This window comes from Trematomus bernacchii, unplaced genomic scaffold, assembly GCF_902827165.1.
Source record: "Trematomus bernacchii unplaced genomic scaffold, fTreBer1.1, whole genome shotgun sequence".
In the NCBI taxonomy this organism is placed as follows: Eukaryota; Metazoa; Chordata; class Actinopteri; order Perciformes; family Nototheniidae; genus Trematomus; species Trematomus bernacchii.
In genome coordinates this window covers 18,281,859-18,303,375 of record NW_022987720.1, presented here as the reverse complement: position 1 = coordinate 18,303,375, position 21,517 = coordinate 18,281,859, and the positions used below count along the sequence as shown (strand labels likewise).

The 21,517-nt window shown below is 40.3% G+C and overlaps 4 protein-coding genes across 4 annotated transcripts; 1 reads left to right on the top strand and 3 right to left on the bottom strand.

The window, feature by feature from the left end:
- Positions 1-3,954, bottom strand: btbd17b (BTB (POZ) domain containing 17b). Its single transcript, XM_034142520.1, has 3 exons — positions 3,740-3,954; positions 2,090-2,375; positions 1-1,733 (listed from the first exon to the last, which is right to left on the bottom strand). Exons 1-3 carry the CDS (start codon positions 3,825-3,827, stop codon positions 659-661), a joined length of 1,449 nt encoding a protein of 482 aa, XP_033998411.1. The 5' UTR covers positions 3,828-3,954; the 3' UTR covers positions 1-658.
- A 3,464-nt stretch (positions 3,955-7,418) lies between these two features.
- LOC117493167 (G-protein coupled receptor family C group 5 member C-like) lies at positions 7,419-11,954 on the top strand. Its single transcript, XM_034143596.1, has 4 exons — positions 7,419-7,819; positions 8,597-9,599; positions 10,687-10,790; positions 10,870-11,954. The coding sequence occupies exons 2-4, from the start codon at positions 8,618-8,620 to the stop codon at positions 10,966-10,968; spliced, it is 1,185 nt and encodes a 394-aa protein (XP_033999487.1). The 5' UTR covers positions 7,419-7,819; positions 8,597-8,617; the 3' UTR covers positions 10,969-11,954.
- Positions 11,955-13,802: 1,848 nt separating this feature from the next.
- On the bottom strand, positions 13,803-17,462 carry ccdc137 (coiled-coil domain containing 137). Its single transcript, XM_034143598.1, has 6 exons — positions 17,279-17,462; positions 16,937-17,079; positions 16,121-16,331; positions 15,653-15,735; positions 14,872-14,951; positions 13,803-14,304 (listed from the first exon to the last, which is right to left on the bottom strand). The coding sequence occupies exons 1-6, from the start codon at positions 17,347-17,349 to the stop codon at positions 14,104-14,106; spliced, it is 789 nt and encodes a 262-aa protein (XP_033999489.1). The 5' UTR covers positions 17,350-17,462; the 3' UTR covers positions 13,803-14,103.
- A 2,646-nt stretch (positions 17,463-20,108) lies between these two features.
- LOC117493229 (tetraspanin-10) lies at positions 20,109-21,315 on the bottom strand. The gene is made up of 3 exons (XM_034143684.1): positions 21,226-21,315; positions 20,531-21,102; positions 20,109-20,415 (listed from the first exon to the last, which is right to left on the bottom strand). Exons 1-3 carry the CDS (start codon positions 21,313-21,315, stop codon positions 20,109-20,111), a joined length of 969 nt encoding a protein of 322 aa, XP_033999575.1.
- Positions 21,316-21,517: the final 202 nt, after the last annotated feature.

Below are 21,517 nucleotides of genomic sequence, written 5' to 3'. Positions count from 1 at the left end.
TCTTTTTAAATTGTTTTTATTTTATTTTTTGGAGGATGAACATCAAATACTGGTGCAGTTTATTAAAAGTAAGACAAAATGCATTATGTATCAATAGGTAATAAAAAAACAATAGAATACTAAAGAACTCACTGTCTTGCTATAGTCAACTACAGTAAAGGAACACCAATAGAGGGATTTAAGTTTAATCAACACATTTTGGTATGGAAAGTAGGCTATATAAGGGTATGTCATAGGATAAGTGCATTTAACTAAAATCTATATTTGGTTGCTGAGAAGTCGAATGAGAAAAAATAAAAGCAATACATCTTATTTTAAAGCAAAACCTCTCTAGTACCTATGAAAAAACATTAACCATCACGTGGATTTAAGTAATTCAAGGGAAACAACTGCTGGACTACAATACTTTGAACAAATACAGTACATTAAATGTTTTTTTCTTAGTATGCATGAAATACTGAAAACCACTATTGTTATTGTGATAGTTAAGCTGTAATAGTTTTGTATGTTACAAAAAAAAACCTTCTCACCAAATATAGATGTCACAGACCTGATGCATAAACATGTGCTGTGATATGAGTTTACTTTGGAATATGTGCATGTGATTGTGTGGGTGAATGGTGGCTAACGTATGGTAAGGCCACACACATCACTGCTTTTATTTCCTGGCAACAAGGAGGGTATGGTAGAGAGGTTTTATTACAATGTGCAGATAGAGGGAGCTATCAATCAGGTACTCTGATGCACGGCGCTGCAGGTCAGCATCCATCAGGAAATCCCCAGCCTCCTCAGTGCTCTGGTGGAAGTTGTAGACGTGGCGAACCACAATTTTTCCTTGTTGTCTTGCCATCACGATCACCGTCTTTTGGAAACTAACACCAGCAAAGTCTGGGCTGGAAGTGGCTGGTGTTACAATAATGCGAGGTCGACCACCATCTGTGCGTGTAGGCTGCATGGCACCCAGCTCAGTGTAGGTTGACCTGGCACTGAGTGGGAGCCAGCGAGGGGAGAAGAGGGCGTTCCAGGTCACTCGCTTACTGGAGTCATGGCCGCTGGGCCCGAGCTGGGTCTGGAAGCTGAAACTGCGGTCATCACGGGTGGGATTATTGATAACCCAAGGGGAACCCCAGGATGTGGACAGGTAGTTACGGGGAGTGAAAATACTGCAGTTAACATCAAAGAACTTTGCCAGTTGGATAGGTGAGGCGGAGTGAAATTGGAAAGCTAAGTAGAGTAGATCTCGGATAGACTCGTAATGCTTCTGCATGAGGGGGGATTGCTTCTGAAGACGGAATAGGTGATGAGGGGGGATCATGCCGTATCGAACAGCCTTTAGGGCACTTTCCACTGTTGAACTGACAGGCTGGTTCTGGCTGATCCAGGCCTCCAGGGCCTCGTAGAGCTCCAGCTCACTCTGCAGAATGAGGTCAGAGCGCTGGAGCAAGGAAAAGAGCAGGTCTTCACTTATGGAGCTCCATTCTGCGCTCTGAAACACAGAGGACAGGTTCCAGGACAGATACTGCAGGCAGCTGTCCCGCAGGACCATGTCCCCCATTTGTAATGCATAGTTGTACCAGCCAATCACATGGCCTGTGGGTGAATCACTAGACAGATGTTGGGTCATAAACTGGGTTAGACCCTGTTGAAGGCCCCACACTCGATACTTGCTGGCCAGCTTATGCAGAGAAACAGCCTGATCTAGCCGCACTGAGATGTCACCGCAGTACAGATACCTAGAAGAGAAAAACAAAGCTGCAATAGTCATCAACAGATATTTTTGAAAGACTAAAAATAGTATATCTTTCAATAAGGAATACATCTTTGTTTCCCTTCTCACATCTGAGTCACTGAATAAACCCACACTTTCCGTTTTCAACTGTGAGCCTCAAACAGCAGGTGTAATTTTAGAATATTTCACAAGATGGAGTATCTCACTTCTCCAACGGAGAGACAAAATGGTGAGTGAAGATCAACACTTTACATTGTTAAAGCATCTACAAGTAGCTGCACAGATTATATAATGGTTTTAATAAGTTTAACCTAATTAAACCTAATGAAATCTGAACAAATGATTACACCTCACCCTCACCTGATAAACTTGTCAAAGACAGCTGCACAATCAGGCGTTTCCCTCAAAAGCAAATAGCTGTTGTTGCGACTAAGCAGCAGTTCCTCAAACACCACACTCTGCAGCGTGAGAACCAGGCTGTGGGCCTGGATCACCTTCACCTCGTCCGTGTTGATGGTCTGCACCCGGAGAGTGACATCACTGCTGTTCCCTAGGGCCAGCAGGCTCTCCATTCGCTGCACCATACTCATGGAGTGATTCAGCACCGTGGCCCCACTGTCCAATGGTACCTCCTGCTTCAGGGCAGCTGTGGAAATAAAGTGCAAGATGATGGACTAGCAGCACTTAACAGGAAAACAACCATGAATATTCAAAGCCAGAGGAAATCTGATGTATTAGCATTAAAAAGAATATAAAAATGTTTTCTGAAAGTACAAGATTGTTTTCAATCATTAGCACCTGCATTATTTCTTATTTTGTTAAATGTAATTTGCATCAGCCTGACTTTGCATTTCAAGAATTCACAGCCGAGTTCATGATCAACAGCTTAAATCAGATTTGAGACAGCAAGCACTCCGTAACACATCGACAAAACCACAACTGAAAATATGTATCTGGGAAAAGACAGATTTGCACGTCCATCTATTTTTCTGGTTTCAATTGATGAGAACAAGCCAAGTGACTGAGTCAGAAAACATCCGGCACTATAGGTGCTCAGAAAATAATCTTGAGTTTGCAGTGCCATTGCAGATTGCTGCTTCTATGGGCCCTCTTATGCGCAAGTACAAGAAGCCCCTACTGGAGAATCACACATGAAAAGACTGAGAGTGACAAGCTGCTGTTTCCATTCTGCCACAGCCGCCAGTCGGCCTGCAACTGGGGGTTTAATAAGCCACAGGGGGAGCACATTGGCTCCCTGGAAGGTCTCCCATATCTCTACCACAATCAAGCGCCCCTACTTCAAAGTTAACCTTCTTCCAATTAGGCAGCCAGCACCATGAGCCAGCTGAGCATGGTGAGGGGGGGTGTTTTTATAAATGATTATGGCACACCACATCCAATTGGAACAATTAATTAATCACACCTAGGGAAACAGTTTTTTTATTTCAGATTTTTCAAATATCTGAGAGAAAAATTCAAAAAGGACAAACAAGTTATGAATAAAGGCTGTGTCCTTTTCACTGAAGCTAAAAATAAAAATACACAGTTCCTAAATATAAGATGAAATGAGTCTGTGCCCATGAGGAATCTCAAATGAAATCTTATCTGACAGCACAGAAATGTGGCCTTCAATAGCTTTGGTCAAAATCGGTAAAGTCTGATCTTCATCAGGAGGCAAGAAAAGCATCACCTCGGAGCTTATACTGTACCGTTTTACTGAGCCGGCACAAAGCCAGGCAGCAAATGGACTTGTCTTTCTTTCTCTGCACAGACAGAGCTGAGGACAGAATAAGTAGACTAGATAAATAATACTCTACCCCTGCCCTGAGGCTGAGCACAAGCCACTATTCATGCCGTGCCCTACTACCCACTGACAATATGGGGGAAGCTGAACTGAAATAGAACAAAACAGCTTCTCTTAAACTGTAAGGCACTAAAAAAAGGATGCGAAGTTGATATAACTCTGGAAAAGCAAACAATTGGAAGTACTCATGTTATTTCTTATCTTACCTCCTCTGACTGTGACAGAGTGGATTAAGAAGACCAGGGTGCCCACAGCGACCCAGGCAGGGATCCCTTGTCCACAGGAGCGCACCATATCTTCTCAGTTACTCTTCCTCTCTTTTTCCTTTCCCCTACTCTTCTTTACCCTGTGCCACTCTTCTCCTGACTTTTCTTCTTGCTGCTGTGCCTTTGTCGTGTGAGTGCAGAAAAGTGTGTTGCCCCGAGTGTGCCGCCCGGCTCCCTGTCCCGCACTCTTTATGTAGGACGCTGGCCTTTCCCTGGCGCATCTCACAACCCCACAGACTCCATTGATTGGTGGAATCTGGCAGGGGCGTTGCTATAGCGACAGCTTTGATTTTGAAAATCTCCTTTTTGGATGTTACATGGCATTGATCAGTGGAACAGGGCCAGCCAAAAACTCAGCTTAATGGTTTTCATTTATTTATTTTTGTCTAAAAGTCAGGGAGGTTAGGCCACTATTAACAATCAATATCAACTCAGTTTCATGTTTTAATGGCACTCAGGATGCCCCAAATCTCTGGACTGCAAAATGTTGTTTATGACTTCTAAGTAGCTATAATCAGGGTCGTATAATTTGTCAATTACAGTAGGTTGCCACTGAGCCTGTCAAAGGTAATTTATGTGTGACGAGCTGCAGTCAGTCATCCATTTAGCTGGACTTTTTTTCAGCAAAGAGCAATTATTCCTGTGATGGCATTTTAATCTCGCTAATGAGAGGGATATACTTGGTGCTGGATCTGATCATCAATTTAAGGCAATGACTGTTTGTCGAAATCAACTGCCATTTATATAGTCCAAAAAAAAATTCAGTGTACAGTGTCTGCATTACAAATGTTAAAAAGGCCAATGGGTTTATTTAGATTCAAATTCCAGCTGGATATGCAGCTAACTGTCTGCTGCTTACAGGGAACATACTAACCTCAGAGTGATGATAATCAATATGAAATGCTACTGAAAGTGAGCCAAATGACATGAGAGAACTACACATCCTAGCAAAATACAGTACAACAAAAGTTTCACTGTAAAATGGCAGCATTGACAACAACAGACCCCCTGGTCATCAGGGCTCATAAAGATGTAGCCAGAGCCATTTGTATAAGCCGTGATCTATCCCTCAGTTAGCATTGATCTGTCATTTAGAGAAGGGTCAATACTGAGATCCTGGTTAAAACCTTCTCAAAAAGAAGAGCTTAGTATGGATCTGATATTTGTTTTAAAAAAATCTTTATCTGACTAGGCCATTAGTCCAATCACAATATGTATACTAACATGCTGCAATGTGACAGATGTGTTTAAAATAGCTCCAAATCTACCATGCCCACTGCATAGAGACAGACAAGAAGAGCAATTGTTCCAGAGTGAATTAGGTTGTGTTGATGCCCCGGGGGCTGGCAGGCTGCAGTAAAAATGCAGAAGAGACGTCCTAGACCCCAACCTGAGCCACTGCTATGAATAACCTGACAGGTTCTCAGAGGAGAGCGCTGCTGCTGAGGTGCCATAATGAAGCCTGCTGCAAGAAACCACACTAAACAAAAAGACAAAGCATCATATTATTTGTATGGTGGCATCTCCTGTTTTACTTTCAGGAACACAATACAGATAAACATAAAAGAAGATTCATGAGATGTATATGAATGCTGTGAGTCTTTAGGGATGTGATACTGAACACATTGCTGAACATCATCTCTCTATATCTCTTTCTCTGTCTACATATATAGGGAAATTAAATCAGTGCCTGTCACCTATACAAAGTAAATGTTGGCTATGGTAGGGCCAATTTTCAGCTCACCTGCCACCACATACTGTATCTTCCCTTATATACTGTAAGGAATTCTATTTTTTAAAGAAATCCTGAATACAAATAGTAAGTAATTCAATTAATTATGATATATGTCATTCAACTCCCTTACACCACTGACTCAGTCTTCACAATTCTAAAGTCCTCTAAATAGATTTCAGAGTTAGCAGAGACACTTTGCAGTTCCTCATAGAAATATTCAGTGACCTGCCACAGTGGTAGGTGACAACAGAATTGTAATTTGTATGTAAACACACACATTTATTGGGCTTAGATCAGTTTAGAGCACAAAGTAAAGCTATATACACAATTAGGCAACTGTTGTTAAGCTACACAATAAAAACAGAATCAATCCAAAGCTCTATTATTGTGTGCTTCTGAAAAGGGCATGCCCTTCATGAGGGTCACATTGCTTTCTCCTTTGATCAGATGCTATTAAGAACATGCTATGCAAAGGCATGGATTGATGAGCTGCCGGGTCTGTGAGAGAACCCCTCGGGACGGGATCCATTGAGGGATCGATGCACCACAGGGGGCTCCATCATGCAGTATAAACAGTACGTTTAGTACAGGCTAAATGCCAGAGAGTGTTTTAGTAAGGTGTCCTCTGTGACCTTACTCTTGTGCTGATCACGGAGGGGGTGCACTAAATAACCGGGTCTTCAAAATGTGACACATATGGCTTCTGATACAAACACACATTTCACAAAATCCCGTTTGGTCTAATTCATATAAAAAATGTCATTGTATATGCCAAACTGCACTCTTATTATTAGGCCTATTTCTGTGTGGTCACTGTTTTTCACAACTGCAGGAATGAGGAAGACACGATGAGTGAAGTTTTGTGAAGTTTAATATCTGAAAAGTTGGGGAGAACAAGCAAACAGTTAAAATAAGACAGAATAAATGTAAAAAATATATATAAAAAGTACTGTGGGTTGCCTTTGGTGATTACAATATGACAGACAAGAGCAACCAATACTGAATCATTCAGTATAGGCACAATACCAAAGAGTATGATTCTCTCAGACTCCCAGAGCTTCACATTACAGGGCTTTTTCTTAATTTGATTTCAATGTCATCGGTCACGGTCCGTTCTTATCTGGTTATTAAGTGGAATGGCCTAAAAAAGTTCACTAACCGAAGCTGATTTGTTGTGCTCTCTGAATTGAGATGTAGCAGGAGTCCATCTGTCCTGTAAACATATTTTCCACCAGGTGGCTCTGCAAAACTGTAGGCTCAGCCTCCCATCTGATGATACTGAAGTGTATCCTTAAAAAGGGAAAGTACAGTCAAGTAGAGATTTCTCAATATGCATGATTTATGTTTAAAGTAATACTGTAGCCTAACTGACATCCCATAAAATAACCAGGGAGAGTACCTTGTGTTTTTATGCCCATGTGGAACTCACTGCCTCTGGATATGAGACTGGTGGCTTATTTAGTATTTCTAAACTAAAATCAAGTTTTTTATTTTATTTAGCTGTTTATGTGGAACAATGTTATAGGCTTGGTTGTAAAGGTTACTACATTGTGTTTTTATATTGTCAGTTTCATCTCTTGTGCCTATTTTTCTTCATTGATTTTTATTGACTGTATTTATATTAACATTTTTGTTTTATTGAACAGCTGTATGTGGGCCTATTCCCTCTATACAACTGAAAGTATAGGCTGCTGCAGCTTTATGTGCTATAGATGATGAATTCAAAGGAAACCAATCATATAACTGATCTAATTACCAAACGAATGATAATACATTATTAATCATTGAAATCAAAGTGTGTCAAACAGGTCACAGCTCAGACCATGTCGAACATGCTGTATACAGGTGGAAATGTCTCACTTGAGAGATGAGTGGTCCCTTTGTTTGGGTGTAAACTGCCTGAAATAAAATAAGTAGGCCTGGTGCTAATCTCACAGAATATGCAAAGCTGCAAGCACCAAAGAGGCTGGACGAACAGTCATAGTTTGAGCAGAGTGTATTCAATAATAACCTACCTTACAACTACTCTAATGCCGCTGACTCTGCCGGTGAGTTCATTATAACATGGTTCAATAACAATTCAGAAGGAGTGGGCAGGTTGAGGACTGTCCATGATTCTTACCGGAAAGAAACGTGGATCCATGAAGTGAACATTTAAACGCTACGAAATTGGTTGTAACATCTCCCAAGAGCCTGAAAACACCCGAGGGGAAAAACTATTTTTTTTCGGATTTGGTTATTCTTCCCTGCAGCTCGAGAGGAACTGCTCTCTGTCTTCAGTCCAGGTAAGAAGCCCCTGACTGATAGCAATATCCGCCTCATCCAATACTTCCAAATTGTGTTACCGAATATGATTATGTTATCAAAAATAATTGTAGCATTTTAATTGCGCCATTTAAAAAAATATTTAAACGTGAACATTGTTCAGACTGTTAACTTTCCATGAGTTAATTGTGATAATTCAATTGATACCAGCACTTTGGCTCGACCAAAAATCGTTTATAAATGTGCTATATAAATAAAACTTGATTTGATATGCTTTATTTATCATATTCACGGGAGTATAGTGCACTTAATGGCCTGTGTTAAGCGTTAAGACTAAATCACTACATTTGGAAATGAGCGGTATAACCTGACACTGTCCTTCGATCAGTTTTACGCTATTTTCATAGTTTTCTGAAATACATTGCGCCTATAATGTTAAAATGATACTGCTGAAAATTGGAAAGCTAGACTGAGAACATGTTATGAAAAACTATTTTCTGTATATTTTAGGATTCTCCAGAGACTCAAATTAATTAATTTAAGTAGTCCGCAATTAGGTATACAAGTAAGACTACCACAACTGGCTCAGTATAGTCAAGAACCTTTACTGCGCCATGGCATAGTAATATTAATGGGAACAATTTGTTTTGATGGATGTATGAAAGTCAGTAGTTTGTCTTTCCATACTAATCATGGATGCAAATACTAGCCTATGAATTCCATTGAACTGCAATGAATAACTGTTTTGCATATCACAAATATAAACGTTTGCATGTTTAATATTTATTCTGTTGCAGCACCTTTTGAACATTAAAGCCATGGAACCGACCAGTGCTCCAAAGGGATGTGGCTCAAGTATCAGCTCCATATATTACAACCTGTGTGACCTGACCACAGTGTGGGGGGTCGTGGTGGAGGCTGTTGCTGCTGCTGGTATAGTGACTTCTTTCATTCTCTTGGTCATCCTCATGGCCAGCATACCGTTTGTGACAGACAAGAGGAAGGGTATGGTGGCCCTTCAGGCCGGCATTCTAGTCTTCACTTTGGGACTCTTTGGACTCACTTTTGCCTTTATTGTGGGTCAGTACTCCATCAACTGTGCTGCACGGAGGTTTCTCTTTGGAGTGCTGTTTTCAGGCTGTCTAGCCTGCCTGGTGATGCATGGGTTATGGCTCGCCCTGTTGAAGCGTAGCGACAGGGGTCCCAGGAGCTGGATGTTATGCCTGGGAGCCCTGGGTCTGTGGATGGTCGAGGTCATAATCAACACTGAGTGGCTTATCATCACTGTTTTGAGGAGCCCACCTGGACCTGGAGGTGTCATGACCCCTGATGTGTCCTGTAACATTGCTAACCAGGACTTTGTGAGCGCACTTGTCTATGTGATGGTTCTGGTGATAGCTGCGGTGCTGATGGCCGTGCCCTCACTGACACACAAGCACAAGCAGTGGCGCCGAGACGGAGCCTTCATCCTAGTCACCGGGATCTTCACCTTGGCCATCTGGGTAACTTGGATTGTCATGTACATCCATGGGAACAGGGTCGTCGGGAATCCCAGCTGGGATGATCCTACTCTGGCCATAGCTGTAGTGTCAAATGCATGGGTGTTCCTTTTCCTCTATGCCATCCCAGAAATCTGCCTACTGACCCAGGAGGACCCAGACCAGGAGCTGCCAGTCGATGGAGATCATGTTTATCCTGCCAGAAGCCTGGTTTATGACAACATCCTGAAAGAGCCGGAGACACCCCACCAGAATGTGTACATGGAGAATAAAGCCTTCACAATGGACGAGCCTCCAGCAGGTAAAGCATGACACATTATGGACGCCATTAGTCCAATACATTTGAAAGGGGGCAGAATCTTTCAAAAAACTAAATAAACATCAAGACAGCAATCCAATTAAATGGTTTAAACTTGCACATAAGGGCAGCCCCCTTTCTTCAGCTTGCAGCAGTTATACAACCAAACACAAGTAAATAATTAACATAATAAAGCGCAACCGTGTAGAAAATGGTAAAAAGTGTTAATCTGCTACTGCCTCTAGTAACAGAGGAAAAGACGCAATTAATTGTAATGTTGTAATTCCTATTTCACAAGAACAGCTAAGGGCAGCAATAGTTTTGCTGTGTACTGTAGCTGTCAAATGTGTTGCTAAAGGGTGGTTATGGCCTTCCATGCAAATGTTTTATTGATATAAAAGCTGTATTGTGACATGCCTCGTTTTCTCTTGCATTGACATGCATGAGACTTCAGGCCCGCTGACATGTGTTAGTGTTTGCCACTGCAAATAGAAAACTACTTATAGGATCAAATAAAAAAAGTGCCATTCAGGAAGCATACCCCCATTTTTAGGACAAAAGTCTAATCCTACTTATTGAGGGTTGTGTCATTGGCCAACATTACGAGGCACACCAACATAAGTTACATATTCTTTAAAATGTCATGTATTTGCATAGCTTGGAGGTCTTACATTGGCATACAATCATTTACTACTTTTTATACATCACCATACTAAACACTGCTCAGATGAGGTTCAATACTGCTCGCAGAGCATGAGCCAAACAGAAACTAGATAGGAAGAGTATAGGGTTAGTCAACATAAGGAAAACTGTTCGAGCATGACACACTCACATATTTAAACTAGAGTGTGCATTTAAGGTTTTACAATATCAAATGTGTGCAAGGCTTCCCATTTATCCTAAATTAGCTGGCCAGTTTGAGTGATGTGTGTTGCTTCAGAGACCGTAATGTTTAAACAATGTCTTAAAAGTATTTGACATGTTTTAATGTGGAGATCATTAAGTCTAAAACTATTAAGTAATGGACTAGAAGACCATCACAACAAACTCTTATATTTATATCCTCATCCATCTTTCTTTTTTTTAACAGTACCCACAAAACCAGTGTCTCCATATGGTGCTTATAATGGTCAGCTACGAAGTTGTGTGTACCAGCCTACTGAAATTGCCCTGATTGCCAAGGGTCTGACTAAGGTGAGTCAATCGACAATATTTACACCACTAGACTTTCTTTGTCACGTGTGCTGAAATGATCCATTATCTGTTTCTATAGATGGACCAAGGCACGATGATGCCTCGAGCCAGAGCCCCCTCTCTGAATCGGGGAGGTGGAAGCTCTCTGCCATGTTCAGCTGATTCCTTGCCATCTTAAGGACTGCCACATGACGTCAGCGTGAATCCATGGCAGTGCACCTACACGCTCAGAAGTTACTGCTGGGAAATCTACACTTTGTTCTCTCCTCAGGATTCCTTGTATCAGATGTATCTTACTTTCTCTTCCTTAGTAAAAGGCTTGAAGCAATTACACTGTGATGAATACCCATCATTAGAGTGCTGCTGGAATGAGTCCTTAAACCTGGAAATGAATTCCCTCGTCTTAAAAGTCAATGGTTACCTTGCTAAACAAAACGTGAAGGTATCAGTACGTTTTGTTAGTCACAGCTCGTCTTTTCTGCGACAATCCCAAAAATGATTGAAAACCATTAACCAGGGCGATGCTTACTTCTGGGATAGCCTTAAAAAAAAAAGTCATCCCTGTAGCAATATGGAATTTGCAGTTATGTGACCCAGCTCCTCTCATAGATCTGTTTTTTTTTGTCTGGAGGTTGTACCAGGAGCCTTCAGGTTTTTTTGTATCTTGTGCCTTAGAACCTTTCACTGTCAACCAAAACTTTGCTCACTTGTATCTTTACTCCAAAACACAATCAAGAGAAAGAGTGGCATGCATGTTTCTGTACAGAGAAGCAATTGCCTTCTAGCTGAAAGAGATACGAAAACATTCTGGCTACTTTTCTTTTACATTTCTTTGAAGTCCAAATCCCAAAGTGAAATGTATCTTTTGATGACAACTGACAGATTAATGATGGTTGGTTAATGATAAGCAAGGATTGAGTGTAGATAGTTTATAGTTTATAGGGGTTATAATGTAACACTGAATGTTTCCATTGTGTTTGCACTATAAACTAATGCTTTCCCCGTTTCATAAATCTGACTGGAATGTGGTAATCTGTTGCGAAACATACTTTGTTTAATTGTGAAATTAAGTTGCGTAACATATCCTCTGAAAGCAATTTGATTTTGTAGTTGGATTTATAAAACTATAATTGTATGTAAACTTATTAAACCTGTTTATGGTAACTTACATACTTTGTAGCTGTTGGATCCTTTCATAACAGGATAAACATTTACGAGGAGGTTGGATAATGTAACAGGAAATGTCAAAAAGATCACCATGTACAGAAGTTATTTGCATGTGTTTGTTGATAAGCTTTAACAGCTTTACCCAGGGCTCTGTGCAGGGATTGGTTATCACACTTTGATGTTGGAGGTTATGGTACTGGTAGTGTTATTGTGGAAATGACACACTAACAAACAGTAAAGACAATAATTCCATGTGATGCTTTACAAGTGTGGATGCACTTGTAAAGCATTTCAATTACATTTGATGGAGCATTTTACAAAAACGACACTCTCCGACAGCAGAACTGGCGAAAGGAGCCTCTTTGTATAGGACTGCCTGCTGCAAATAAACACACTGTGAGCATCAACAAATCGTCAAGGGACAAATTAACATGGACAACTGCTTTGACCTAAGATGAGTTGTTTTTTTCTAGACAGAGATGAACAATTATGTCACACACACACGCACACACTTTAAGAGCTCCAGAGTGAGCTGTGGCTGCCTAGCAGCAGCAGCTGAGAAGGCTCTCTCCCAATTACTCCCACCATTCTGTTCTGTCAGCAGCCATGATACACTTGCTCAGGAAGGAGATTGCTCACAAACTGGAAATCAGACGGTCAAAGATGTACAACAGAACACAAACAGATATTACTATGCAACGCCTCCTGTCTGCCCGCTACGAACCCCTACACACAGATATAGAACAGATGCAAAGAGCTGCTAAAACATGCAGTGATGTCCACCTGAAGGTGAACTCTGCAAGAAAAATTTACCCAAATGTATCCAAATACCTTTCAGACATTTGATAGTGTTTCCTTTGCATTTTCAACATTTGACTACACTGACCTGGTTTACTCTAGAATCTTGTCCTACAGCTTGTCCAACTCATCTCATAAAAAGGGGTTACTGGTAAGCTGTACCTCTACAGGACGTTAAATAAACCCACACATAACTCTTGACTTATTCCCGAGCATTGACTCGAGCTAAAACCCAACAGCATCTTTCTCTGACAGGCAGCAACTGCAAAGCACTTGATAATATGAAAAGCTGTCGTGTGCACATGGACGCAGGTGAGCACATGATCGATGGTGTTTGAGCTCAGCTCAAGGGAGTCAGCACCACCTATCAGTAACAGCTGCCCCCACTTAATGCCTTTTCTTGTCACTGTGACAACCCTCTGTGGACAAACACAGACGGAGGATAAAAAGCTGATCAAACTGCAACGACTATGAACCAACAGAGCACACAACAGGGCTTCAGTAATAACAACCACTACCATCTGGTGATACTATTCTGTAGGTCACTATCGCTCTTTTAGATCTAGGATGCTTTGAAAGATGAAGTTGTTAAACACACATCTCACTATACGCACAGCTAGTCCCAGAGTCCACTGTTTCAGACAAAGGCCTGTTCATTGGGGGGGGGGGGTAAACCTTTTACGGGATACAAATGTAAATGGCTATGCTAGGCTCTAATAATTGATCTACATTTACAAAGGCTGATGTGATTTACTTATCCATCTCATAAGTCAAAACCCTTGGAGTTACAAAACCTTTCATTATGCATGTTTGGTCAGCTCTCTATTCAAACAATACCAGCTTCCTGCAGGAAGCCTGACATCTAGTGGGACCACAGCAAACCACTGGAGGTTTATCTTTACCTGGGCATTATCCAAACTATTTTATGGTCCACCAACGCTACACATGATGTCATAGAGGCTTACTTCATATGCAAATACTAAAACAGGGTGAAACAGCTGGACATCTGTCAGTTACTAACAGTGGTGGAAATCAAGAAAAGTCACCTTACTGGATGTAATTAGGTTTTATCAGCTTGTCCTTTTTATAGGAAATTATACAGACATTAACAATCTGAAAATCTGGTTCTTTTTTTAGCTAAATATAGGACACTGAAAGAGGCAGTTGAGCGTTGATCACTACTTACCTCCTGCTGTGGGCAGCAGATGCAAATGTGTGCTTGTTTCCCTGACAGTTACTGTAGCTACACTGTGGTGAGCTACATAACACATACGGTCTGCTGATTTTCAGTCTCTGAGATTCACGGCTGACTGAAGTCAGGGTCTTTTAAAATCTTTGACATGAAACATCACTTCGGGTTCCTGAGTTTTTCCAGATTGGCATCCCTGTCCTTAAACTGCTGCTGTCTCTGTTTCTTAAGAAGACGGTAGGCCTCCACTGCTCGCACCCGCTCCTCCTCCATGATTCGCTGTCGGGCCATGGAGGGCTTGCCCGTTGTGGCCGCCGTGTGGCCGAGGAGAGAGTTGAGGAGCAGCTGCTTTGGTGCCTTCTGGAATGATGTTGGTAGAGGAGAAATAAACGCAGTCAACATCTTACTCAACCATAAAGATCCCGACATGACATATAAATATATCCAGAGACTTTGACAACACATACAAAACACATAAAGATCCCTGACATTACATGTAAATATATAGAGACTTTAACAACACATACAAAACAATGATACACACAGGAATAAAGAATAAAAACAAAATATATATATATCTATATTTAAAATAAAGCACCCAGCAGCAAAGCATAGTCTAGCCACCAGAGAAGAGAGCAGTGATGCATTGTGCACAGGTGTGATGCAAATGTAGGGTGAATGTAAAGTAGCTAAATAGAAAATAGTAAAAGCAGTACAAGAATAATGTTTACTAATGATCATTTTAAATACAAATGTACATCATATTTAAAACACATACAAATGAAGATTGTGCAAATGACAACATCAGAAACTATGAAAGAAAAAGGGTTTCCTGTGAACAAAACACCCTACAAAAAGCAGATAAAAATGTATGAATACAAATGTAAATTGTGCATAAGGCCATGTAATAACTGCAAAGTGGGTTACCTGAGGTTTGATAGGAGCTTTCCTGGGTTTGGCGCTGAAAGATGGCGGGCACATAGAAACCTCCCCAAAGGGAACATGATCTACAAAATAAAGCTTTCATTAATATCAATATACAATGTTCTGCTTTGACAATTCTAATAAAACCAGCATTAATGGATGTTTCTTTTCGAATAAGTTGTAAAACACAGCACTGACATGCCTTAGTAATTGTCATGGCTATAAACAAATCAAGGCACAACATTAGTGCGAGAAGAATTGTTGGCTACAAAATTGAAACAATGATTAAAAATAGACAATTTAAAGCTTAGTAGAGCTGGGTAAAGTCTGTAAAGAGTGGTAATCGTTTAAAGTGCGCTTAAAAAAAAAATCTGTTCCCTTTAAGTTTGATTTAAAAAAGTAAATAATTAGTTATCCATACAAAACTTCCAAAATAGGATGCTTCCTTTCCAGCAGAGTGGAATATTGCCGGTGTCTTGACTTTCCCAAAATGACTATAGGACAATTCAGCAAATTCAAAATGTCTGACCTCAAAGTGACTGACTGACACGCTTGAGAATATATCCTTCTGTCTTAGCAAGATATTACTGAAAAACTTAGGTACAATAAACTTTTCTGATCAACATGCAGAATCTAAAGCAACAGGTTTTTAGGAAACACGCCACTAAAAACCCAGTCAAACTGCAGATGTGGATCCTGATGATGTTGAATGCACCTCATACTGGGTCAGTGCATGCTTGTTGGGAATTACAGAAGATAAACCGCTCCCCCAGATTATTCTTACCAACGAACATCTCTTTTTCCATCCTGTCCACTTGTTTATCCAACTTTCTGTTCTGTAGCCTCTGTAATCTGACCGTATCATGTCTGGAGCAAAGACAGCACAGAAGATCACATACATTAGACATGTATCACTCATGAATTAAAATCACTTTTAAATGCAGAGTAGGTCCATTTCATTGCAATTTACTGTTAACATTTTCATTTCAGTTGAATTTGAACTTAGATAATGCAAATATATTACACTTGTACAGTAAATAAAACTGGAACAAAATACATAAGTATGTTGAGCCAGGGGTGCATTTGTGTTGCACTTGAAATATTAGATACACAAAATCAAAGAAGACATAACCTCAAGGAGGATAGGGTTTAATCAACTCAGTTGGCTTTACCCTTCATTATTTAATGTCCAATATCAGCACAGACAATATATATCATCTACTTAACTTATTACAAATCAAAGTGTACTCACTCCTTCTTTTTCTCAGACTTGCCCCCGTCCGCAGGCCTCTCTTGTTTGTTGGCAGCCAGCTCAGGCTTTCTTTCGACTTGGTTCTTGGTGAGGAAGAGGACATGTTTGGTCTCAGTCTCCATGCGCCGCACATAGGCTTTCACACTCTCGCACTTCCCCCTCTTGAAATGTGGGACAGGTATGTCTCCACTTTTGGGATCCTCTGGTTTACCTTTAGGGTAGATCAGAATCAGAATCAAGTGTATTGCCAGGTACAGTTACACATACAAGGAATTTCCTTTGGTGTCTGGTGGTGCAAGATAGATAGATAGATAGATAGATTGGTAGGTAGGTACTTTATTGATCCCAATTCGGGAAATGTTTGTGTTGCAGCAGCATAAAAAAACACAAGGTAATGTACATAAGAGAAATTAAGACACAAGAAATAAACAGTCCAAAATATTTCAGAAATAGAAATAAAATAGCATTAAAAATGTAAAAAGTTAAAGAATAAAAAAAACAAAAAACAAACAATCTAAGAAAATAAGTTGTAAATGGTCAAAAATATAACGAAAATAAAAAGAAACTATTTAGCATTGAGAACATTTATATTTAAATATACAAAAGAACCTTAAAAGCTAAATTACTTAGGAAAATGAATATATGAACACATATGGTAAACTACTATGTATTATATATAAAAGTGGAGGGCTGTGCAGACATGTGTGCAGAAATGTGCAAAAGAAAGATGGAAAAAAACCAAAATACATTGTTCACTAGTTATAAATATGAGTAATGTTAACGTATGTATAACAGAATATGAAGCTTGTAACTCACTCTCTTTGGGCTTTTTGACCTTCAATTTCCCCGTTTTCATTATCTGCTTGTTTTTCATGATCTCCCGGAGCTTAAAGGGGATGTGCTCGATGTGGTCTCGTTTGATTTTCTTAGGTTTGCCATCTCGTTTGAGCTTATTATCACTGTTATAACATGTTACAGTCCAGGGTATCATGTAGGAAAAGAAACGAATAAAAGTTAACATCTGCAAGCCATACACAACGCAGGTACGTGTCCTCAAATGAATACGAGAATGATGTTGACAAGTTGAATCTCGTAGACAGCTAGCTAATGTAGCTAGCTAGCATTGTTTCTGTAACACAACAGCCATTTTTACGTTACCTTGAATGTTTTTCGGCCTTTCCCACTTGCTTTCCTGACTCGTTAGTTGTGTTCTTCTTATTTTTCCCCATGATAATGCACTTTGTTTCAAAGCATTACGAAGTATCTTCACAAAACAATAACACGTGTGGAAGAGCGTGTGTTAACCTTTAACCTACGAACCTCGACTTCAGGCGACAGGAAGTAAAAGAGCTCCCACTCCATACACTTTTCCCGATACCTTGGTCGTTTCCTTCTCTGCAATACGAAAAATATAAAAACGCTTCCCTCCCGTGAATTGATATGTTCCTTTCACTGTTATTGAGGTTTTGCTGTTGTTTTTTTTAGGTTTTGTTTTCACAGAGGAGCACATTCCATTTCTTTTTTTCACCTACACCGATACCTGACGTTTTGCCTGTATGATGGATTTTCTTAAATGTCGTTAAATTACTTATGAAACTGTGTTGAGGTTACGAAAAAAATACAAAAAGACACCGGACATTTCCACATCAATTTAACAGATACGACAACTCATTCCAGCCTAGTGAAATACATTTATCTTGGAGGCAAGCACTAACAAATAAACGATCTTTGCGGGAAAAGTCATCCTGGTTAATATGTCAGCTGGATTCAGTCTGTCAGCACTAGATGGCGTCGTTGTTCTATTTTGTCCACATAATACTACAAAGACCGCTACTATAACTTAGCATAAAATGAAAACACTTAAGTAAGTAATACTTAGCTCAGACTCACTTTAGTACAGTATTTAAGCAAATGCCCTGAGGTGCTCTCTAGATGTCACCTTTGGGTTTTGGGGATTATGATAGCGTATAGGCCTACCTACTTATAGTTTTATATTTGATAGATTCCATTAATCAAGAACAACCATTAACCAACTGTAAATTATGATGATCAAATATCATTAGTTGAAGCAGTCAGCTGTTTGTTCTGCACGTTGTAGCTCATTTAGCATTTTGTCCCTGAGCATTGATCAAACGTGGCAAACAGGGAGCCTTGTTTTCCAGCAGCATAAGCACTCCTGAGTTTATACATGGTTTTCAGTATAAAGTATGTGGATTACCACATACAACATTTAGGAAACACCTTTTAAGATGTTAAAGTCAGCTTAATGTAAATCCCCTTTAATTATGACCTCGGTATTAAACATATCAAAGGATTTCTGACGACTCAAAAACCTGAACATTATATAATTTGTAAAGGTAGAATTTACGACAGAGCATTGTATTAAGTTGCAAATTCAGCATGTCCTCACAGTAATGTGATTATGAAGCTGCTGTTAAACCCAAAGGTATCATGGAGACAGTTGTGGGATTACATAAATCTTCATCGTCTGTACACAAGTCTGTGTTCCTACCGATAATAAGTGTGTTTGTAAGCACAGTATAATGTTCATTTTATATCAGTTTCTCTAATGGCACAGCTAAATACAGAGCTGTGGAAGGGGATGTATGTCTTGAATGTATTTCAACTTGATATGTTCATGCCTTTAATCATTATGATGACACTTGGCTCAAACAACAAAAGTATGAATTTGAAAGTGGACAATCCTGAATTGAAGAATGGCAGCCTAGCCCAAAGAGCAGAGGGTAAGCGTCATTGGGTATAGGCCTACAGTGCATTTTCACTAGCACTATCTAAAAAGTGTTTCTTTTGTAAAACTCCCCACAATTAAACTTGTGATTTTTTCCCTCCCAGCTTTGGAGTAGAGATCCCAGGAATTAAAGGCTTGGCACTGGAAAGCATGAGCATCCTTGTTTGGCCCCTGCATCACCGAAAAGTACACACAAATCACACGTCACTTAATTTTGCTGACTCGCGATTTGTCCTTCCTTAGATTTCACCATAATCTGCCCATGGGAAGCATACAGCCATCTTGACCTACAGGAACTGGCTCAATATGGTATAGTCTCTTCATTGAGAATTTATTTCTTATATATTTACCCATCTAGATCATCAAATTAGCTGTTTTAATGTAAACCACAAACTAAATGAACGTGTTAAAGATGTCTACATATTTAAGATACTGTTCTCCGCCTAAGTGTTTTTTTATGTTAAAGTATATTTTATTTTTAGACTCTTAAACTGCCATTTTAATTTCTGATGCTGAATGTGTCTCACTACAAAGCTTGGATTTAAAAAAGTGCATTTTTTAAATGTATTTCTTTGCCTCCATCTAAATGTAATAATAAACAATGCTGTTTTGTCAGCATGACATGATTGGGTTTCATTGAATGTTGTGCTGTTCCTGTGAATTCACCACAATAGTTTGGAATAGTTTGGCATTTTTGGTCGTATGCAGCAAGATAGATTAGCACAAAAGAATTGCAGAGGTAAACAGGTTTTAAATGTGTACTTTTCTAATGCAGTACATGGCTGTTTAGCAGAGAGGGAACCTTCTGTAAATATAGCAGCTTGTGTTCAAGTCTTACCGTTCCCTTATCCTGTGATATCTTTAAGTGTATATCTTAAAATGTATTTCAACTTGATAAATAACTGTATAATTTAGTTTTCACAACAACAGTAAATGAAATCCTGAGACATTACATTACATGTCACTTGTTAGACGCTTTTATCCAAAGCGACTTACATACTCAATACTGTGGACAATCCCCACAGGAGGAATTTGGGGTGAAGTTCCTCTAAAGTTGTCTGACAACTATTGAAATCAAGAAGGCCTCTCTGTGAAGCTTTGCAACCCGTTGTTGGGGTCCCGACACTCACATTTCGGAACCAGTGGTTTCGGGGATAGAGTATATTTACTACAAATGAGAAACAAAGTGGAGATCCAAAAGCAGGACACATAAAAAAAGCACACAATACAGTTATCATATTACATGTACATTTTATGCCACTGGATACTTTCTAACAGTCGTGTAGAGATAAACAGAGTCAGAATCTGGACTCCTATTACAACTATTCCAACTGTGCCTATCAGGCCCTCGTGCTGCTCAATCCAGCGCGACATTCCCCCCAGACAGCCGCCCAGGAAGATCACACTCTGAGCACTGAACTCATCCAGCAGCTGGGCTCCTAAACCACACTGAGAGTTCCACACTGTGCCATTCTCCAAAGGATCCACACAGCATGTCGCAGGGACGCCACAGGCCAGCACTCCTGGAGCTGAGCAGTTGTAATATCTGAGGAAAAGTCAAAATGTCCAATTATTTTCAAAGCATACCAACATCAGGACAAAAAAGTTCATGACATACTCCTAATGAACTTGTTTCCCCAAGTTAGTCACCCTCTACTCACATGTTGAGTTCCCAGTCATGGTAGTTATCTGCCCCACAGCATTGAAGATTTGTCTGAATCTCGTCCGCGATGAACCTCAGATCCAGGTCATCCTGGTAGTGCACCATGGCAGCTAACATCCCTGAGCGCAGATAGCTTCCGACCTGATCTTGTAGACTGTAGGCGACAATGCCAGCCAGCACCTGGGCTGTGATGAGTGCCAGCACCGTGGCAGAGAACAGCTTCAGTAATGAGCAGTTCTCTCTCAAGGCGCCCAAACAGCCTGACAAGCAGAGCAGGGTCAGCACAAAGCCGAGAGACACAAGAATCAGCATTGGGTCAGTGCCGATACTGCCGATCTTCTCCTGAGCAAACGACTCTTTGCTGATGAGGCCCCACATCCCCAGGCCAAGAACCACCAGACCCAGAACTGTGAACACCAGATTACATAGGAACAGGAAATATTTGAGGAAATAGTCCGTAAAAGAATATCTGTAGTGGGGTTGGTTGCTTATTAATACACGGCTGTCGTCCTGTCGATTGTCTGGTCCAACATTGTCACGCTCCTCGTCGTCCTCTTTTGCAGAGCTTGCCTTTGAACAAACAGGCAAATAAATATAATACCATTTTTGTTGAGGATAATGCAGCCTCAAGCCTTTATCTACATATCAAGGTACTCAATATTCAGAAAGGAACTAACGTAAGTGACTCCTTACCTTTGGTATTAGTGGACTGGACTCATTCTGCGTGGTGTCCCTCCTCGACCACGGCAAAAAAATCCTTTTTAGCCCCAAATATCTCCTCATGTTAGAGATGATTCTCCCTGTGCTTTTAGCTGGTCAGAATGACACAAGCTAAAGTTGAGCATTTGGGGGAGAATTCACTACAGTAGGAACAGAGGAGCATGTGAGCTGAGGTGGAGAAACCATGCAGTGTTTAGCCTCTGGCTGCTAGCTGTGGGATTTCTTCATCATGTGAGAGTCACAGTGAGGGGATTAGACGGTTATC